Raw genomic sequence first — 22,156 nt, 5'->3', positions numbered from 1 at the left:
TTGTAATCTTTATCTCTATTGCTTTTTTATGATGGTATCCAAGCAACAGAAAAAAGAAAAAACTAGCTATTACAAAGTATTACGTCCTACTGGTGAAGTTGCTATGTTTATTTTTGTAAAGTAAATCGGCAACAAAACGTTGCGTGTATTATGTACAGGAGAAGCACAATGTGTTAATCCATCTGGGTTATAATTGTTCAATTTGCCCTAGCTCCGAGATAATCTACAAGAGTAAGCGGAATTGGTTTTGGATTGTTCAGCGATAATACAAAAAAGGAATATTCTTCACCATGCAGAGCTTTGGCAAAGTTGTTTTTGCATTTCTGGAGCTGATCATCATCTACAAACCAGAGGCCTTTTGGCAGCTGTTGGAAGCACATATGGCATACAGGGACTCTAGTTTAATTTAAAAAAAAAAGAAATCCAAAGAAACCCATTATTTATGATTTCATATCGAGTGTCAATGCATGCATACACACTATTTTACACAGACTCACACAAATCCCCAAACAAATCTATTTTCTCCCTTGGCCAATTCTGTGCAGCTGACTGAGTGGAACATCCAAATATGTCAGAGTGAGTGAGTAAGCCAAACATAGGCAATAAGGCAGATGTGTCGCAAGAGTGCCAGTGCCAAATCTGTCATAGAAGCCATATTGCCAAGATGCGAGGGGAACTCACCCATGAAATTGTTCATAATGCGTCCATAATTGCCATTTGCCATAGTATTGACTGTGAAAACGTGGCAGTCGTCTATAAAGCCTGCATCTCATATTGATCAGCAAGCAGTGCAAGGAAGATGATCCACGCTCTGATCTTGTCAGGTGATGTGAATTCTGGGTAGAAGCGGTGACACACGTGGGTTTGATACAACAATAGATATTGAATTACTGAGTTGAACTTTGATAGCAGGTGCTCGGTTGTACATTTGGCCAAATTGAGGTTTTATAATAGTTGTCTATGCCATGGTGATGATGGAGTTGCATTCTGAGATGATACTTCTCTCCACTTGCATTAGTTTTAATACTGACGGTGTAACGCTCCTCAGAGGAACCTGGATGAATAGGCCTGTCTGACGGTCCTCGCTTTATGGTGCTTTCTTTACAGGCTGTTCAGCTCTGTTTCAGCTTTCCTGCTCATGAATATATTTCCATCTACTGACACCATGAAAGTGGCTCTTTAGTTTCTTACAAAGGACATCTTGAAAGCTCAGAAGTTGAAAAAAAATATTTAATTTTCCATGAAAGGAGGAAGACCTGATTATACTAACAGATTATCAAGTAAGAGGTAGGGTACAGATGTGTGGGTCTTTTACAGATAGGCGAGATGAACTTTAAAAAAAAACAACTGTAGTCCTCCACCTCCTGGCCCACAAATGATTCAGCTGTTTACTACACCATCGAGAACCATTTGGACTAGATTAAAACATTACTTTTCATGACAGGAGTAGCAGCAGCCAGTCCCTCTTAAATGCGGGTCCTGTCCTGTCTCATGATTTCAGCTGCCTGTCTTTTTCTTGTTGTTTCAGATTGATATTTAACTTTCTGGAAGAACAGCCTCTCTTTCCTGAAAGTCTCTCTCCTGCATTTTGCTGTTCTGCGACATGTCACCTTCACCTTATTGCGCTCCTTCCTGGAAGTAAAATGATTATTCCCTTGGACTGACAGTGAACATGTCAAATCTGTAGAATAGTTGAAAATATCTCAAAAGCACTTCTGTCATTAACTGACAGTGACACCATAGTGACAATGCAAAATCGTGAATATGCCGTCTTACACTTTCCCAAACTTTCCCAGGTTCTCCAGGAACAAGCAGATTAAATTTGAGGATAAAATTACACTGTGATAAATCACAGACAGGACGCTGCACTGAGATGCAAGGGGAGAACATGTATATTGCTTTACTTTATCACATATTTAACATGATCAACTTGTGAAGCTTTGCTGTAAAAAGTATGCAGAATTGGAAGGAGCCATAACGCCTAACTGGGTTGTATGGTCATACATACGGTTACAGACAAAAACTAAATCTTAGTTTTGTTACACTGATCATATAAATCGGTTATTTAAATCGATACTTGATGAAAAAACAGGGGTAATTATTGTTAGTCATAGGGAAGACAAAATGCTTTTCTTTATACTAAGCCTTTAAATGCAAGACCTAAGTGTTAGAAGGGACGGGGGTGGTCTCACAAAGTGCCACTGTGAACAAGCAGGAGAAAAATAAAATAATGGCAGCTATTCCTTTTTCGTATGGTTCTTCACAGACATATAAATTTTAAAAAAACGATGTTCCTGTCTTTGTGCTTCTTGGGTGCTATTTGCTTTCATCCTCCATGTCTACTGCTGCAAACAACAATGCCATCAGCCTCTGCCATGATTGGTCAGTGCAAATGTGTTCATGTACTTGTGAAAGCAGCCAGAATGAGGCCTCGCTCCAGTGTGGCAGCTTTTGCAACAGATCATTTTCAAAACTCCTTTGATTATTCATCAAGATCTACCATTAGGCATGTTTTCTTCACATTACAAAACTCCAAATTATCCAAAAGCAAAAGCCTTTCAAGTGGCTGTTCATTATATGAAACCACCTTGGTCTACACACATTCTTTTGTTTGATTTCAATTACAAGTTATGTCAACCTGCCATAGATGCTGGATTTTTTTTAGCAAAAGCATCGGTTAATCCCCATCCTTTCTACATTTTCCATAGAAACAGTGAAACATATTGCATTAAAATATGAGCTCAATGAAGAATAAACCTAATCAATGCGTTGCGGCCCTGTAATTCTGCTTTGTTGTTTTCTGTTTTGTCCTCATGTCGCTTTCCCCATCTGTTTCCCACTGAGTTACTGCTAGCTTAATTCATTAGTGAGCTGCAGCCTACAGCTGATAATATCTGACGGTGGCTGTCTGTCTTTCAGCCGATGAAACCGAGTCATCAGATAGAAATGAAAAATCTTCCCGTCCAAATGAAAACCTGCTGAAACAGAAGAACAATGTCCCAAACCCTGTCTTAGAGCTGAGTTGTAAATCTGCTGTTGGTATCTTTGCAAACACACTGCAGTACATGCTAGCATGATAGCCGGGGCGTTCTCTGAAAAGAATGGGGCTAAGCTAAGGGTCGATTATTAGCTTTTCACATCTTATTAGCTAACTGCTAAATAATGCAACCTCTTTCAATACTGATCTGCGTATAGTTTATAACATACTGTAGGGTAGAGCACTCACATGGAGAAATGATTTATGCTGGCACATGGGAAACAAGAAGTTTGTCTCCATAACACTTTGGTGAGGTCAAGTCTCCTTTAATATTTCATTGGGATTGCACGAGCTGTGTGAGAGTAAATCTCTCCTCTCCTCTCTTGTGTCCTCTCTGCTCACTCCACGCTGACTGGCTTTTACTTTGGCCAAGGCTACGCGGTGTGCCAACCCGCTCACAGGGAGCTGGCAGGGGAGACGAACACACTCTGGGGTCCCATTGACAAGTCTTTTTAGTTATCGTCAGGCAAGCGGGACACAGACGGAGCAAGAGGCTCTTGACCCCGATTGATTTAAGTCTGTTTCAAGCCCACACCCAGAACCTGCTTCCAAGCAACTGTCGTCCCGGCACTGGTCCAGGGCATGACATCATCAAAAGGGTGACAGACAAGGCCTTCATAGACAGATGGTCGTTAGATCTAATAATGAGTATCTGCAGGTCCCAGCCCAGACAAATGTGTACTGTCCTACTGGGCAATGATCATTATCAGTCAAGGACGCCTTTATTGAAAGCAGGGGAGAGCCTTGATATTCCTGTTGAGCTCTTTGCGATGCAGTTCAACAAGATACCGTCTCTGTCAAGTGATGTTATACTTATATATGCAGCTTTCACAGGTTATTTCTCTACTTCCTTGGGCTCTGTTACATGTTATAACGCTCCTACGTTCCCATTTAGAGAGAGTGGTCTCAGACTTTTGACCCCACAGTATGTGTTTCAAGAGCAAATCATTTCAGGCTGCTAACGCTCAGCAGAAAGTTTACAACCCTCCATGCACCTGTTTTTTTTTTTCATGTAGGCAATTGCCAAGTCAGGCTCTTGAGAGAATTGCCTGCAGAACTAATTCACAAGCCATATGATCGAGTGATGGTTGCATAGGTAGGAAGTCCCCTAATCTTACACTCGACAAGCATTTACTCGGTCACTTAGTCTATAATACTCTTTTAAAGGAATTGCTGTTACATCTAGACTCACTTTGATATCAGTGTGTGGTTGGCACAGATTGAAGAACATGGTGAAAAGCAATTTGTGGATGTGGAGGTCTGGTGTCATCTTACCACCGCCACTCCCGCACCTGTTAGAGTGGTAGATTGGGTCTGAACATGGGTTATTTATCTGTGTCTCCAGCTCAATACAGCATCGGGTCTCTCCGCGGCAAGATTGATCCTGCGCCCGTGGAGGAAAAGTTTTGGAATCATCATTCACAAACTTTGTGAGCTCTCAGCCTCGGGCTCGATCCAAGATGAGTGTCTGGAGATATTTGTAGAGCTGGTAAATCGAGACCTTTACATCTATTTTAAATTTACGGTGTTGACATTTTAACAAATCGAGGCACCGGGTAAAAGCGATGAAATGCTTAATGTGATGTTGCATATTTTTTGGCTCGCAGGCATGATCCTCTTTCACCGTGGCCAAATTTAAGTTTTACTTTTTAGAAGGTATAACCCAATTGTTGCACTACTTCTTTAAACTCTTTATGAGCAAAAGAAGCTGCTCAGAAGAGCTGCTAATTGCATATTTGCTTACGTCTTGATTCATTACCGCTACACAAGTTTGAATGATTGGCTATTGTCCACAGCTGAAGCCCCATTAAGGGACAGCACGGAAAGCGCCACCTAAGTCTTGTGCACATCAACTTCTGCTCTCCCGAGGAATGGAAAAGATCATTTGAATTAGCCGTAAGGAGGAATTAATCCTAATGGCTTCTATTCATTAACAGCTAATTAAATATTCACATGCATGCCTCACTCGAGCCCCCCACTCCCCCTCTTTGTCCTGGTCTCTTATTTCATTGGTGGTCCGCTGCACAGTTCGCCGTTCTACTTGAGAGAGGATGGCAGTAAAGTAAATTGCATTGTGCTACTGCATGTATGAGATACAGGCTGAGCAGAGTGGGCACCTAGTCTATAATGCGCCATGAAAGAAATAATTTTCATTGACGAGCAAAATCAAATCACCAGCAATTATGTTTTACTCCTGACCATGAAAAGTACGTATGTACTTATTCTGAATAATTTTTGGTTAAAATTAAGAACACAGAGATTTCAAGTCCTGTTTTAAAAATTGTTCATATGTGTAATGCTAATAAACCTTTGAATTTAAATGATAAGTATTAAGAGATGTGAGAGTGACTTATGGAAATATCTTGATAAAGACATTCCGAGATTCCATTTTTATGATTTATAGAGCAGCTGGATGGTCACATGGGCTCCAATCAATAGCTTTAACTCACATTGCTTCCTCTGTAAGACAGAATTAATTAAACAGAGGCGAGAGAGCCCCTCCACTTTTATCACAAATAAATCAGCATGAATTTTCAGTGAATCCACATGAAATATCTGTGTGTGCCGGCCAGAGGAAGGGGGAGAGGAACACTTACAACTAAAAAACCTAATCTGCCATTTCAGTGAATATATGGTGCATTTATCTTTAGGTTAGTTGTGTTGCAACAAGTTAGAGAGAATATCATTCTGTCTAATTACACCTTAAGGCCCTTGTCATTGGCGACAGCTGGCTTTATATCATACTATAAATCCAAATCTTTTCAAATGCAACACTCAGGAAATAAAACTAGCAGATGAGTTTTTATTTGATTCCATATAACGATGATCATGTTTAACATCCACTGCTTCTTTGGATTATGTGCATCATATAACAAGTACAACACTGTGGCCATCCATTCACTCACATTTCTAACTTCATTTCCTTTCACTTTTCAAAATGTTTGCGTTGCAAGTTCGTTTTCTACCTCCCGCTTATAAAGGCAGGCACCAGTTATGCATGACTGTCACATCACTCGGACTCAGTGAAGCTTCGTGAGCGCAGTCTCGCAAAAAGTGACAAAACCCACAGCAGATTGTTAAATTAGACGTTTGCCTCATGTCTGATATGTGTTTGTTAAAGTCAGATCTTGTTCAGGCATCATCAAACAGCCCAGTGTCACCAGCCCATCACTCATCAATCCATCACTGTGACACAGACGCTACCTTTGATTGTCTGAATGGATCCTGTAATTCAAGCAGCGACACATTAGTCTGCAAATGAACAAGTGACTGTTTTCACAGCTCACTTGTTCCAAGAGACTGATGTCCTCGCTGTGAAATTGTGCTAATTGTCATATACTGTAGACAGACAATTTTCTCCCGTGTCTCTTGGGTGTGTAATTACGTTGACAGTCAGTGAAAGATATCAATGTGCAGCGCAGGGAAAAACCTGCAAACAGGCGACACAGGCAGTGAGGCTGTTTTGATTAGATGTCCACGCAACACTGATACCAATATGGACACTTATTTATCCACCTCATCAAAATATGTTATATTTGCTCACAAATTTCATACCAGAGCTTATTTCAGCTCATGTGGTGATACTTACAATTTTTCAAGGCGGGAATTCCCAGTTAATGAGCAAATATCAGATTTTAAAAGCCGCTTAATGACCTAACCACTGCCACATAGAGAGCGACAAGGATAAGGCCACGTGGAAAGCCAGTCTTTATTCACCTTTCCAGCTCCCTCCATCACCCAGTGAGGGAGGCTCAGAGCGGTAGCCTCCTTTTCCACTCCACTAGAGCTTATCACTGCTGCAGCCGAGGGCCAGGACCCGGCAGCACGGCGGCAGCTGAGCCCGGGGGCATGACGGGGGAACAGGGGAGAGGGAGCAAGCAAGCAGCAACAGAGGTGAAAACTGCAGTAGCATCTCGCTGGAGGACGGAGATGGATGAACAGTACTCCACCGGATCAATCAGGCACTCATAGCCACAGCAGATCATCTTTCTCCAGGAGCAGGTTACTGCTGCTGCACCACTCCGTCCCTGCCCCCCATAAACCACATCGGCTATATGTTACCTTTTCACCATACATATATATTTTTATAAAGAGAGGCAGGGTGAAAGGAGAGAGGGAGGAAACGTGAGAGGGAAAGTTAGCCGGTGGAGGTTCCTCACAGATAGGGTGTGTGTGAGAGAAGGGTGTGTAGGAGTACGTATTGATTGTTTTCACTGTGACATAATTGCAATTAAAGGTTGCAAACCGTCGAGTGGATCAGTTTCTCTGCTGTCACCAGGCAGGACACACGGCATCTGTGATGCATCCCTTCACACCTCCTCAGATAGCAGGGGAAAGGGCTAATGCTGCGAGTCCCTGTGGAGTTTGTGTGGATTAGTGCCATGGTGCGCAGTTATTTACTCCACACACAGTAAAGACTTTTATTAACACCAGAGCCCCGAAGAGAATTTTAAAGAAGGAGCAGTGTTTTAGTTGATATGGTTCAAGGAGAGACACATTTCTGCATTTGAGATCAACAGCCAAAACAAATAAAAGCTCCGTGAGAACCAGGTGTCTCTGTGAAAGTTTCCCTTCTGTCGAACTCCGGTCACAGAAAGATATCATCAAATGTCAACTCTGAGTGAATAAAGGTTGTACTTAGACGAATGGCAAGAAGTGCAATTGCAAAATTTGTTTTTTTCACATATAAATATAAACCAAATTATTAAATGTCTTTACTGCTTACAGCGGTAATATTTTCAAATTAAATAACCGATTTTAATTTGAAATGGCTCATTGCTATTTGTGTAAAACAATTTTTACATTTTGGTGTGGATTCGGATCAGGAAGCAGATCCAGGAATTTATTTTTCATTTTCTCTAACATTGTGTGTTTCACAGATAATAATTCATTGATCTTGATGAAACAAACCAGGCATGTTCAGAGGACTGAATTTAAAGGTGCATCCACCTATATAGTAGATTGAGGAAATCATACTCATCATGTTTATTTATCTTCTTTTCTATCACCCCTGGTCATAGAGAGTCACCAAAAGTAATTTTGATGCATACCTATAACTATAATGTCTGTTTGACTGTGTATGTCTGACCCCATAAGGTCCTGTATAATGTATCACTGTTGATTACAGCTTGTTCTGTTGCTCACAAATAGTGAAAAAGGTAATGCTGCTTAAAAGGCACAGGTGTACATATACAATTAAGTGCTCCTCCTTGTGCTCAGCAGCAGAGCAGCTTTCTTACTCATACTATAGGTTTCTGCAAATGTCTCCATTATTCTCACGCAATTCGCATTCCCCTCATTTTCTGTTTGACTCACCGTGCCTCCGAAAAAGTCAAGGATTTCGAAAATGAAAACAGCTCCACACACCAACTAATTACAGAGGATGCCAGAATGAATGAATGTATATCGGCATCAGTATTAGCCTTTTCTGTGACACAGTGTGATCTGCTCAAATAGCGTCACATTGACATAATCAACAGTCACCCGGAGATAACCCTCCCTGACTTCCTATCTCGTACCCAATCAGTGCATCCCATTAATTATTTTTTTTTTTGATTCTCAATTTCCTGCCTGCATATGTGAGCCATCTTTATGGGAACTAAATCGACTGTTCATTAACGGGGAGGAAGCTGTATCATGAACAAACATCTTTAATTAACACAACCCCAGCGCTTCCTGTCTTTGATCTCCCCGTTTGAATCAGGCCTCTGCAGGAGAAGGCTGGGGAGGTGGAGGGCTGCGCGGAGGAGTTCGGAGGGGACGAGGTCGCGCTGTGTGAAAATGGTGAAAATGTGAAGCCCCTGTTGATCAGGAAGTCGTGCTGCATAAGAACCTTTTTTTTGCCCGTGTGTCAGGGGGCCAGCTCAATTACCAGACAGCCAAGCTATCTTAATAAGTGCCAGATAAGGCAATAATCCCAAATCCGTACAGTTTTAATGACTTTCTGCCTCGTTAAAGGCTATTTTATAAAAGAGGGACATATCACAGGCCTTCCCATTGTCCAGACACCTATTGTTTGAATCAGCATGACCAGTTAAGTACGCATAAATGGTTTAAATATACATTCATATGTATATTTTACTCAGACACGTAGAGTCATCATCGAGTAATTCATCTCTAATTTCCTCGTTCGGTGTCAGAGAGGTCAGAGAAATCTTCTTGAACTCAGTTCTCACACTGGATTGAAATCTCAAATGTTTCCACTGATCTCATTTAAATGTGACACAGAAATCTGCATCAGATTTACCAGACTTGTATGAAGTTTAGGTTTCCGAGGAAAGGATGTCATGTGTTAAGTCTCCTGAGAAGAGCAGATCCTGAATGGGACCGAATGGAGATTTTGTGTTCGTGTTAGTCTTTAGCCCCCTCTAGTGTTGAGCTATAACACTGTCTTGTGTTTCATCAATGCACAAATAATTTATTTTCTGACATTTAAAAAAAGGAACATTATTTCATAAAAACGTAAAAGTAATTATACCCTAATGACATACAATTACTTATATATAATAACATTAACAATAGTCTGTGTCTGAGACTGCTGCACTAGATTATTTTTGACATTTTCAGATTCAGACAAATAATGTCTTTTTTCGATAGACTGAAATATATATATATATATATATATATATATATATATAATTAGTTATTGATATGTTCCCCAGCTCCTGTCTTTATTTACTCTGTACTTCAGTGATGTCATTAATGTTGTTTTAAACCTTTCTAATGACTCGCGGGTTCTTAACACTGACAAAGAATAGGCATCTAAACCAGATGATGTCACATGTCACAAGAAGAAGGTTTATCACTGTAAAGCTGAAGGAAAAGATTATTAACATATATAATAGCGTGTGCAATGTTTCTTCATGTCTCATTCAGGTCGAGCCTATTGTCATGTACATAACCACTGGCACTGCATTTCATCAGAATATTAATTTCCACGCACATACACAGTCTGCACTGAAAGGTCATTTTGGAAACTGTGGGTTTCATTTTGATGTTTGTCACTTGGTTACACAGTCATTCAGTCAGTGTGTATGTCCTGTAAATATTCCCTCTAAATAATGTGGCCTCGTGCTATTCAGATAAACTTGTATGTCTATGTGTCATTCTTCATTCCGGAGCGTTTCCCACTGGTCAAAGCCGGAGGTGTGTGGTAAGCAACTGAGATAACACTGTGTGAGATACAGCACAGGTGCATGCTTGGCTTTTGTCACAAGGAAAATTATTTGATGGCTTGCTGCACTAGCTGAAGGTCGACTTGACGTATATAAGAAGGAGAGCGAAGTTCCTCTGCTGCAGAAAACATTCCGGCAAATTTGCAGACATGCTCCTGTTTCTTGTTTTGACGAGTCTCGCAGCCCTGGGTAAGAAAGTGACATCACACACACTGAGATATGTTTCCATTCGTTTTTCATCTGTCTCTTTTCTCCTGTCATCCAGTCACTCATTCGTTTTAAATTGAGTCAACACACAAGAGTTGCAGATGCTCTGATCTACCAGTTCATCCAGGCCTCCTTAATTTCTACTTTCTCTTGTCGGTGGAAAGTAAACAACAGTGAGAGGTTTGTAGGAAAACCACATATAAATCACGCCAATGTTTTTCTTTGTATTTTTCTTTGAGCAGCGCTGGCCGATCTCCGGCCCCAGCCCAGGTATCTGGAGGAGGGCTTGGAAAGAGTGGTGGGAGGTGAGGTGGCTAGAGCCAACTCCTGGCCCTGGCAGGTAAACTGCTGGAACACAGAGTCAAGAGCTGCTTCCGTGTTTAAACGCAGATTCATGAACTACTCGGTGTCATCCACACACGGCTGCTGAAGGTCTGCTTCTTCCACTTTCAGATCTCTCTTCAGTACAAATCTGGAAGCACATACCGCCACACATGTGGAGGAACCCTGATTGAGAGAGGCTGGGTCATGACCGCTGCTCACTGCGTGGACAGGTAACACGTGATGATAAACCAGACTAACTATTCTTCAGCTGTGCACGTTTTAAATGTTATTATCATTTATAACTGTCTCTCACCAGACCGGAGTCATTTAATTGATTTGGAAGTCAAGTGACACAAACATAGAGTTAATGGTGTCTTGTGGTCTTTAATTTAATCTGTTATTATATTCACGAGGCTCTAACTGTCATTTAAGTCACAAACGTATCTAATCAATGATACAAAAAATATTTATAATTACCTATAATAGTATACAAGTTTCACTGTGTTTTTATTTTGTTTATTACAGCCAGAGGACGTGGCGTGTTGTTATGGGTGAACATGACCTTTACAGCAACAGTGGAAGAGAGCAGATCATGGATGTCGTCCAAGTTTACATCCATCCCGGATGGGACAGCAGCAACGTCGCTAAAGGGTGAGGATTGTGTTTTTTATCTGCTGGAAAAATACTCAATAGGCTGTTAGTCATTTTTAAAAGAGAGATGTTTGTTACTTTAAAAACAGTCCTGACCTTGTTGAAACCATTTTTGAAAGGAATCCATTTCTTAAAACATGTTTGTGCAATCGCAAATGTTTGAAACTGATATTGGGACACGAAAATCACCTCAAGAAAGTATTGGTCTAACCAAGAGACAAATAGTTCTCCCTGTTTTCAAACTTGTGATTGGCTCCTCCTGTTTGGTCCATCGCCCTGCAGACTTCACAAGCTTTACATCCTGATGTGATGACATATTAATTTGACCCTCAGGTGGGACATTGCTCTCCTGCGTATCTCCGCTGACGCCGTCCTGAACTCCTACGTCCAGCTGGGCTCGCTGCCTCCCCAGGGCCAGATCCTCCCTCACAACAACCTCTGCTACGTCACCGGATGGGGTCTCACCTCCAGTGAGTTGACTGCATGATCCCGCTGGGCATCTGGCGGTTTCCTTTTGGTGTATTCTTACCATACAGCTCAACTTAACTTATCTTTCACATGTGGCCGCCTCCAGCTGGTGGTAGCATATCTGCGCAGCTGAAACAGGCCTATCTTCCTGTGGTCGACCACAAGACCTGCTCCAGCAGCAGCTGGTGGGGCAGCACTGTCAAGACCACCATGGTGTGTGGCGGTGGAGGTGCTGAGTCTGGATGCAATGTGAGTCCACGCCTCTGAGACAGAGACACAAACTAAACCATGAACTTCATTTTTAGTAGGACGATAATTCCAAATAAGATAGGTCAACTTTGTGTTGTTTTTATTCGTATACACTAAATCTTTATATATAATTAAATCATCCTTATTCCTGTTAGGGTGACTCTGGTGGTCCTCTGAACTGCCTGGTTGATGGAAGATACTACGTCTATGGTATTGCCAGCTTTGTGTCCGGTTACGGATGCAATACTCCCAGGAAGCCCACCGTCTTCACCCGCGTGTCCGCCTACATCGACTGGATGGACTCGGTCAGTGTGACTGATTTCTAGAGAGCGATGTTATTTTACAGCGTTTTATCATTTAAGATGTCTGATCACTTCTCCTCTTTTTCCAGATCATGGTGTAAACAAGAGTCCTCCATGCTGCAGGACACAGAGCACGTTTAACCCTGACTTCATCTTCTGTGTCCCTGCACTTGTTTTGACTTGTTTTGCAAAAAATAAACTCGTTTCAAATTGTTTGTGTTGAGAAGACTCTTTTTTTTTTTTTTTATCAGTGCATTTATGCAACCACAGCTGTGCCACAGCTACACGCTGTCACACACTATCACAAACTGTGATAAAGTCTGGGACCGACGACAGGTGCTTTTCTGAGCTCAGCAGAGGGGCCGCATCAAATGAAGGTCACATCAGGATATAAAAGAATCAGACATGCCATTAGAAACACACCGGCCTCGCAGAGATGCTCGTGTTCCTGCTGTTCGCCGCTCTAACAGCCACAGGTGGGTAAGGCCGCAAAGAAAACACGATACAGATGGAAACATCTTTATTGTCTTTGAGGATAATAATAAACACGAGGCGATATTTCTGGAGATGATATAATGAGTTTCCCCGTGTGTCTCAGTGCTGTGTGAGTCAGAGCTTGGGTCTAACTTCGCAGAGAGCAACGCTGCAGGAAGAGTTGTGGGAGGTGAATTGGTGCCCTCTTCCAGATCGTGGCCCTGGCAGGTACAGAATCACACAGTCAAGCTGAACGTTGAATAAATAATTGTTAGGTTGCAAGATCCAGTTCTTCTTTAAAAATGATATAAAGTAGACAGCAGATGAAACCACATTCTCTTAAATTTTCATAAGAAAGGTTAACAAATCAATTCTTTACGGAGGAGTGGGGTCGTATGTTTTCTTACTGTGAGCTGGAGTCATTGCTTCAATGAATATGAAGCTACGTCCTGCATTCAGTTAGCCTCACACACTGTTGGACAACAGGAAAGATCCCCAAAAGTGAAGCCAAATCATTTGGATCCCCCCCTGGTGGCTGAGTGCAGTATAGATTATAAACACCCCGCCTTCACCGTGTTAGTGGAGGGGACTTGGACCAAATTAAGTGGCATTTATGTTGTTTTTATCAGAGTGAATGTTTTTTTATGAATTTGGGGAATTTTGTGAATTTTTTCAGTTGTTATTTGATGCTACAGAACAGGAAAGCTGAGGTTTACTTGTGATTGGTGGAGTGTGTATGTTGGTGGGACCTTGTTAGTGTGTCTCCGCTCCATGGTCACCTCTGTGCAGACTCCCCTGCTCACCTACTATGCACCATATTACGTTTTTAAACACAATTACGACATAATAGTGTAACTAGTGAGCATCTAGTACAGTTGAAATATAGAAAGTTAAAAATTACTTTCGTGAAACCTAAATACATAACATAAAGTACGGCTTCTATTTGAGCAAAAATGTACTTATATAATCAATCGGCTTGATAAACTATATCATTTAACATTTTACTAAAATTCTCTTAGATCTAACTGTAGCGTGATGTCTTTATAAAGATATTGTGAGACTGAGAATCACTGATATGAGAAATGGTCTTCAATCTTTTTTTAAGGCTCCGTTTGACTTTGTCTTGATGAGAATATTCTGTGAGTCCTGCTCCAGGTTTCTCTCCAGTTCTACTCGGATGGAAAGTATCACCATTTCTGTGGAGGATCTCTGATCCGTAGCAGATGGGTCCTGACGGCTGCTCACTGTGTGTACAGGTAACACACACACAATACAGTCAACTTTCCATTATTCTAATTAGATACATGATTTTCATTTCATTTTTATTATGTTTCCATGTGGAAACTAAAGTACTAATCTCTGCTCTTGACAGTTCCGGCTCTGTGCACGCGGTCATGGGTGATTATGTCCTGCATAGTCATTACGGGGTGGAGCAAGTCAGGGAAGTCACCGGTGTTTATATCCATCCGGACTGGAACAATTACAGCATCTCCTCAGGGTGAGAACATTTGTTAATCTACTCCATTATCTGCCAATATAGACAAAACACTTCGGGTTGAAACCTCTGATTTAATTTAAAGCAACACAATGTTACTTTTACTGAGCAACAGCGCCCTCTTCTTTCAAAGTAGGGGATTCATTATTTTGGGCTGAGCGATTAAGTTTTTTAACATTTACGTTGAGTGGAGCTCTGACTGCGTAGTCCCACTCACTGAACTGACACAACTGAACGGTGGATATTACCCATGATCCCCGGCTTCCTTATCCCAAAGAGCTGCCTCTGTAAAAAAGAAACCAAACCCTGTTTAGAATTCTAAAGAATTGAAAGTTTCTTCACTGAATATTGGAGATAACGCTGTTTTTTAATGACTCCTGAACTAATTGTTGGTCAGGATGTTTCTGGTGATGTTTGTGGAAAATAGGGCCAAAGTTTCAGTGGCCCTATTTGACATACATGGAATAGAAGAATTGAAGTAAAGCAAAGAGTAACATTTCTATAATCTTTAGTAACGACATCGCCCTGTTGCGGCTGTCCTCTGACGTCTCTCTGAACTCGTACGTGAGGCTGATCGCTCTGCCTTCATCCGCTGAGATGCTGCCTGACAACAGCCTCTGCTACATCACTGGATACGGACGCATCTCCAGTGAGTCACACGCAGCTCACATTCATTGTTCAGACTGTAAACCGGGAAGCAACTCAGTGTCTGACACTGGCTCCCCTGTGCACCCTCAGCTGATGGAAGCATGTCCAACCATATGAGATACGCCATACTTCCCATTGTTAACCACCAGACCTGCACCAGCGCTGGTTGGTGGGGCAGCACTGTCAAGACCACCATGATCTGTGCTGGAGGAGGTGCTCAGTCGGCGTGCAATGTGAGTTTGCTAATATGAAACTATTCGGTACACAGATCAAAAAATAGAAACCAAGCAAACCCTGGGTTTCCATTATCTCACCAGCTGAGAAAATCCACTCAAACTAAAAAAATACAGTTTTTCACATGAGCCCCTTGATTACACACTCAAACAGATGTTACTCATAATCAGTAAAGTGGATAGATAATCAGCGTTGAACATTGTGTCTTTAATAACTCTTGTGCAGACTGTATGTCATGTAAGTGTGTGTCTTCTTTGTGTTGTTGTTCCTGTATAGGGAGACTTCGGTGGCCCGCTTAGCTGCAAAATTAACCAAAGTTGGTTTGTCCACGGTGTCGCCAGCTTCGTGTCGGGTATGGGATGCAACGCTCCCCAGAAGCCCACGGTCTTCACCCGTGTGTCTGCCTACGTGACATGGATGAACTCGGTCAGTGATGAAAATAAAAAAGAAAGAGTAAAAACTTGAGAAAAAAGCTAAGGGGTACAAACTCTTCTACTTTAATCACCCACTGCACTTTGCAGTGTGCTCCTCTAACTACCACAGGTTGGCAGGTTCCATAACTAGAATAAAGAAGCAGTTGATGGAATGTTTGCCTTTCTTTCTCCATGCAGGTCATGGACAATCCTTGAAGTTGAGCCTCATCTCTCTCAGGGACTTTGCCCGTTTAAACCTTCCACCAATAAAACAGTCTCAGATCAATAACTCTGTCTCCGTCTTCAGTTTTTTGTGTGAAAATGAGAAGGGCTGATGATATTTCACATGTTGACACTAGTAATCCTACTATGTCTACACACCATCATCCACATTAATCCTGTTCTTATTCATGTAAACCCAGCAAATCTGATCCCAACGCTATCTTAGCTTAAAACTTCTGCATCAACGTTTTCTCGCTCAGAACAGATCAAGATCCGTCTGTGACAGAAACAGGACGAGTGCACTGACTAGCAGCCGCTGCCGCAGCAACACGACCATGTGTTTTTCACATGATGCAAATAAATCTGTATCTGTGTGGCAGGAGCCAGCGGCCCTGAGTGAACGCTGACATTTGTTCTGCAGCATTCTCCCTGTAGTTTTGAAATTCAAGTTTTATTCAATTTCAGCTCCGATCACAATCTTCTCTGTTTGGTGTTTAATAAATCGAAGGCTTGCGTTGCCCTTTGCGTTGCCAATGTGGTGCTTTTGTGACATTTAGAAGGAAGAGGCTGCGCTGAGGTAACGACCAGAGGGAACAGTCGATCCATGATAAGTGTCTGTCTACAGTGGGAACCAGACTATGATCCGTAAAAACACACAAACAGACTATTTTCCTTCTTGTTTCACTCAGATCCATTTCTCACACCCTTTTATGTGAAATCTGGTCAATGATAGAAAACATGAAGAACTGATTTTATAGAAACACAGAGTATTCTCCATAAACATAGTGTAAGCAGAGCCTAGGGGGGTCTTGCCTTAATGTGAATTTACTGGAATATATACGCTCTCAGCTATACTTTTCTATCATAGGATTACTGTTATGTATGTTTCTAGCAAAATATTTTAAAGCTATAATAAAGACATTTCACACCTCCATGACACAATTCTGTATACAAGGTTACAAGTGGCTGTGGCTCAGGAGGTACAGCAGGTCATCCACTAACCAAAGAGTTCGATTCCCAGGCTCATCATCATTACATCTAATCTAGAAAATAAGTACAATTGTTTTTTTGCTATAATATGAATAAAAAGATCCTCTCCTGCTGTGGTCCGGGTACAGACGAGCAGATAACAGAGTTCAGATCTTGTGCAGCACGTCAGTGATGAGCTGTCTGTAGTGTTGCTCTGTAGCTCCAGGATGTGTGGTTGGTATTTGCACTGTGAACATATACATTGCTTATGTCTACTTCCTGGAGCCTCCATTAAACTGGTACACAGCTTGAAAGATAAAGCTCAAACTTGATCATATTGCCTTAAAGGGAGATATTAAATTTCAAAATTCACATTCCAGGCCTATGTACTTCAGTAACAACTCAATCTTTCTCTGTGTGTTGCCTAATTTACCCAAACAACAAAGACCATTACTATACCAATCTGTCTCTCTCTTAAACCAAGCCACATGCTGCAGCTTATCTTAACTGTACGGAACACACACTGAGTTATATCAGATCCACAGGGCCTCATGAATACTTAACAACACCTTTACGTGTAATACTGCACTGTAGCCTTGGGCTTGTTAAGCTTTTAAACAATCATAATAACAATAATAACACTATTAATCTTTATTAATCAACACAAGTAATTTGCATCAGGCCAGGATACACAATTCATGCCCCCCCCCCCCCCCCCCCCTTATTACTGTACCTCCTCACTGCTTGTTCCCATTTACCTTCTGTGTGTGTGGAGCTCAGCTGCTCTAACAGCCTGCTGGCCACTGTGGAGCCGGGATTTCTGTATCAGGAGTTTCAGGAGCAGTATTTACTTTGGATATGAGCTTTTTAACTTTTTAGAGCTTTTTAAAAATAAACAAACATATGTAACCCACCAGAGGGAAGTAAAAAATGAAAAAGCTCAATATGTCTCCTTTAAAGCTGTGGATTATTACATGATAAATGCTCTACAGGCTGATCCCCTCCCGTAGCACAAGTCCCACATATAAAACCTAGAGTACAACCCTATAAGTTCTTTCCTACTGCTTGAAATTAATACCAAGGTGGTTAATGTTTCCAGCCGCTCGAGAGGCATATCAATATGATGTGATCTTTGCATCTAAATATCTTCATCCCACTCAGCAACTTTGAGGACAATCTTCATCTGAGTACCAGAGGACGACAATACTTTGCATAAAAGCAACGATTTTTTACTAATGTCAGTGGTTGTTAACCTCAGTTTGGTTTACTATAAGTGAACAGTTAAAACCATGGACTCAGCCGAATAAAATGCACCTGACAATGGGTTGTGAGCCTCTTTCTATCTTTGACAAATTGTAAGTTTCCCTTAAAGCAGCAAACCGTGACCTGAGGGTCTGAGGACAGAGGGGGACATCTGCTGCACATATAGATAAGTCCCTCGGGGCAAATATTGGGCTTTATATATATATAAATACATGTAATCTGTAACCTGTGGAAAAACAAATTGATCCATAGCTGAGTCAGCTGTTCCACAAGTGACTCCACTGTAGTGATAACGGTGAGACAGACACAGGTGGACACACACACACGCGCCCACACATACACACATGGGGTATAAAAGAGTGGTGGACAGCAGTCTCCAGCACAGGAAGTTTCAGAAGACCGCAGACATGCTCAGGTTCCTTGTGTTGATCTCTTTCTCAGCCCTCGGTAAACGGCGTCTGATTCCTCTCCTCTTTTCACATTCTGCACACGCTGAAACTCTTCCTGTCTGACTGTTCTGTCGCCTGTGTTTCCCTCAGCGCTGGCCCAGCTGGAGCCCGAGCCCAGGTATCTGGAGGAGGACAGTGTGGAGGAGAGGGTTGTGGGAGGTGAAGTGGCCCGACCCAACAGCTGGCCCTGGCAGGTAGGGGGCAGCTTTGTTTGACTGGACAGCAGTGGAGGGACAAGGGATCAGATCATTTAACCCACTGCGAAAATACTCTGGATATTTTTTATGTTGGTATTTTCAATATATATATAAAATCAAAGACATGAAATAAAATAATTCAATAAGAAGACGTTAGCAAAAAAAGAAAGACTTAGGAAAACTGCATAAAACTAGTAAAAGGTATGAAAAGAAACAAAAATAGAACAAAGACAATGGTGTTAAAAAAAATAAGTTATAATTAATTAAAAGCAAGGAATAGGAAACTTTACAACATATATAAAAGCAACTCCAAACTTAGTGGATAAGCAGAGCAGGTCTATAATCCTAGGTCTCTAACACTATAATCATGCTTCATATTACATAAGCTTGACTTATGATTACTATGTAAGATCTAAGAAACAAAATAATAAAGAAAATAAAGGATGTGAAGAGAAAGTCTTTTGTTGTGGTTGTAATGTCTCTCTGTTGTGGTTTTGTCAGATCTCTCTTCAGTATAAATCTGGCTCCAGCTTCCACCACACGTGTGGAGGAACCCTGGTCAGAAGAGGATGGGTGATGACCGCTGCTCACTGTGTGGACCGGTGGGTGATTCATAAATCAAGAGATAACTGCTGGTTCTAAATCTTATAAGAAATATTAATGAAGTTACAGGAGACATGTTCTAAAAGCCGAACATTTGCATCAACATATTTCATTATATTTCCCAATGGTGTCATTGCAGAGCTGAAACATCTAGATTTAAATTTGACTGGTTTTCAATGGGTTACAGGTTATTAGAGATAATCCGCTGGCAGAAAGTGTAGGAATGAAACATTTCTGTTGTTTCTATCTCCACAGCGCCAGGACTTGGCGTGTTGTTCTTGGAGAACACAACTTGAACTCCAACGAAGGCGGAGAACAGTACATGAGCGTGAGCCAGGTCTACGTCCACCCCAACTGGAACTCCAACAGCGTTGCTGGAGGGTGAGCGATGATCACGAGTCATGTTCTGACCCACTTCTGCACAGAACAACAGCAAATACTGATACATGGATATCAGACGTTATTAAAGTGGAATCTAGATATATCTGTTAACATGTAAAAGTCAGTAAAAATAGTTTTCTAACATGATGTTTCATATAACAGCCACATCATCTGGATATTTCAATTTGTGTATTGATTTGATTACATATTTTTATGTCTTAAAATGACCATATTTATTTCGTTTTGACCATACGAGGACATGTCCCCTTTGACCCTCAGGTGGGACATTGCTCTCCTGCGTCTGTCCTCTGAAGCTTCCCTGAACAACAAAGTCCAGCTGGGTGCCCTCCCCCCCAGTGGTCAGGTCCTGCCCCACAACAACCCCTGCTTCATCACTGGATGGGGACGTACCCAGAGTGAGTGGGACATCACGATACAGTACATGATGAATTAATCTGTTCAGTGTTTACATTCAGCATCAAAGCTGACTCATGTTTCTGTGTCGTCCTCAGCCGGGGGTCAGCTCTCTGCTCAGCTCAAACAGGCGTCCCTGCCTGTTGTTGACCACAAGACCTGCACCAGCTACGGATGGTGGGGCAGCACGGTGAAGACCTCCATGGTGTGTGCCGGTGGCGGCAGAGACTCTGGATGCCAGGTGAGTGAGGGCCATGTAAACGTGGAGCCTGACATCTTTTTCAGGCTAACACCTTTTTAAATTGGTTAATGTAATGTAATGTAGCTTTTCATTAATTTGTTTGTATACTTCAATAAATAAAAAAGATAAATAATTTGTGAAGTAAACAACTGAAAAAAAATGAAGAAAGTATTATTTACAGTGACGAGGAAAACAAATTTGAAAAAAGAATTTGGACTTTTTGAATACCCTTCTTTTTTTTATTACCCTATCCTTATCAACTAGTCCTTGTGGAAACAAAAGATGCTGAGGACATTGACCAGCTTATAAAGCATTCATTAATAAATAACATTTATAACTGCATTATTATCAAATAGAAAACATCAACACTGGACAAGGTATTTTTTAACAGCCAAATGTCTTCGGTTTAACCGATCAATTACTGATCTACAGTCGTTAGTAACTAATAAACCTTATATAAAATATGGCTCTAATTTCAGCAGGTAAGAGTAAGATATGGAACCCAGTTCCTCCAGAGCTTCTTCTATGATTAAGTTGGCAGGAGTGATGTCTCGTACATGCAGACTGGGAGAAACACAGAAAAAGAACTTGTCAAAATTCAGTTCTACTCCACCAGGAAAAGTCAAATTGAATGTCAGAGCTGAGGCCTGACCCCTTCTTGTCAAGGAAGATACTTTGCAGGACACATGAGGGATTACTTGCTGCATCAGCGGGGCCATAAGTCACTCACAGAGATCCAGACTGTAGTGCTTGAGCTGCACAAAAAGCTCATGTTGTGCACAAACGTGCTCAAGGCTGTCTGAGATTAAAAGAGGATGTGTGAAGCAAGAGGGAACATGTTGCTCTTTGAAAAACGGCACTTCTTCAACGTGCAGAAGTAAAGACGTCCATTATGAACTCTCTGTGGCTTTTGTGTTATCTCCGAATCCAGGGCGACTCCGGTGGCCCCCTGAACTGCAGCGTCAATGGCCAGTGGGTTGTCCACGGCGTGACCAGCTTCGTGTCCTCCTCCGGCTGCAACGCTCCCCAGAAGCCCACCGTCTTCACCCGCTCCTCCGCCTACATCTCCTGGATGAACAACGTCAGTATTTAACACAACCACAGAGAAAATGAAAGAAAAACAGCCATGACATTTGCATTATCATGAGTTATACATGGAGTGATGACGTCTTCTGATGAATCACGCTATAGCCATATGCAGCAATTGTAGGATAATCACAGTCTCTTCTCTACATCCATTCATTTTGTAGAACTACACCTTATCTGTTCTGTATTTTGTTCAGCTCCTTGAGGATAATCACGTAATGATTCATTTATCCTCTCTTTGCCAGATCATGGGTTGAGAAGGACAGTCTCCATGGAGACGGGAGAAGACTCTGGATTCATGTTCTATTCGATGCGACTCCATCAAAATAAAATGCCATTATCACTGTATTTTTGTTTGTGTTGTATTTTGTGTAAAAGACATTGATCATTCAATATTTTTTTAAAGCATGAGTGGAGGTGGAGTGTTTTTTAGGTTAATGAGAATAAAACACTGTAGATCTATTCCAGATTTGATATATGGGCTAATTTGTGAAGGATGAAATTTGGCTCCAAAATTGATTTTAAAATTTACACTGACACATACAGGAACTGTTAAATACTGTTTTAGTGGAAAAAGGCAAAAAATATATCACTCTTTTGTAAATGTTAACATAAAGACCAATTAAAAGACTAAATTACAACACCAGCTGCAAT

General features: G+C 41.5%; 3 protein-coding genes across 4 annotated transcripts; all 3 read left to right on the top strand.

Moving 5' to 3' along the window:
• The first annotated feature begins 10,213 nt into the window (after nucleotides 1–10,213).
• On the top strand, nucleotides 10,214–12,628 carry LOC133969652 (elastase-1-like). 2 transcript variants are annotated; one of them, XM_062406271.1, is made up of 8 exons: nucleotides 10,214–10,401; nucleotides 10,662–10,759; nucleotides 10,873–10,973; nucleotides 11,269–11,394; nucleotides 11,728–11,864; nucleotides 11,969–12,111; nucleotides 12,267–12,416; nucleotides 12,503–12,628. In XM_062406271.1, the coding sequence occupies exons 1-8, from the start codon at nucleotides 10,362–10,364 to the stop codon at nucleotides 12,512–12,514; spliced, it is 807 nt and encodes a 268-aa protein (XP_062262255.1). In that variant the 5' UTR covers nucleotides 10,214–10,361; the 3' UTR covers nucleotides 12,515–12,628. The 2 variants fall into 2 exon arrangements, with proteins under 2 accessions (XP_062262255.1, XP_062262246.1); XM_062406262.1 differs by having other exon boundaries at nucleotides 12,267–12,591.
• A 164-nt stretch (nucleotides 12,629–12,792) lies between these two features.
• On the top strand, nucleotides 12,793–15,966 carry LOC133969642 (elastase-1-like). Its single transcript, XM_062406249.1, has 8 exons — nucleotides 12,793–12,889; nucleotides 13,012–13,115; nucleotides 14,043–14,143; nucleotides 14,260–14,385; nucleotides 14,895–15,031; nucleotides 15,121–15,263; nucleotides 15,541–15,690; nucleotides 15,876–15,966. The coding sequence occupies exons 1-8, from the start codon at nucleotides 12,850–12,852 to the stop codon at nucleotides 15,891–15,893; spliced, it is 819 nt and encodes a 272-aa protein (XP_062262233.1). The 5' UTR covers nucleotides 12,793–12,849; the 3' UTR covers nucleotides 15,894–15,966.
• A 2,494-nt stretch (nucleotides 15,967–18,460) lies between these two features.
• LOC133969632 (elastase-1-like) lies at nucleotides 18,461–21,850 on the top strand. The gene is made up of 8 exons (XM_062406241.1): nucleotides 18,461–18,578; nucleotides 18,671–18,774; nucleotides 19,279–19,379; nucleotides 19,636–19,761; nucleotides 20,041–20,177; nucleotides 20,274–20,416; nucleotides 21,348–21,497; nucleotides 21,748–21,850. The coding sequence occupies exons 1-8, from the start codon at nucleotides 18,476–18,478 to the stop codon at nucleotides 21,757–21,759; spliced, it is 876 nt and encodes a 291-aa protein (XP_062262225.1). The 5' UTR covers nucleotides 18,461–18,475; the 3' UTR covers nucleotides 21,760–21,850.
• The last annotated feature ends 306 nt before the right edge of the window (nucleotides 21,851–22,156 follow it).

Source organism: Platichthys flesus, chromosome 2, assembly GCF_949316205.1.
Source record: "Platichthys flesus chromosome 2, fPlaFle2.1, whole genome shotgun sequence".
NCBI classification, from domain to species: Eukaryota; Metazoa; Chordata; class Actinopteri; order Pleuronectiformes; family Pleuronectidae; genus Platichthys; species Platichthys flesus.
This window is presented reverse-complemented; position numbering and strand designations above follow the sequence as displayed.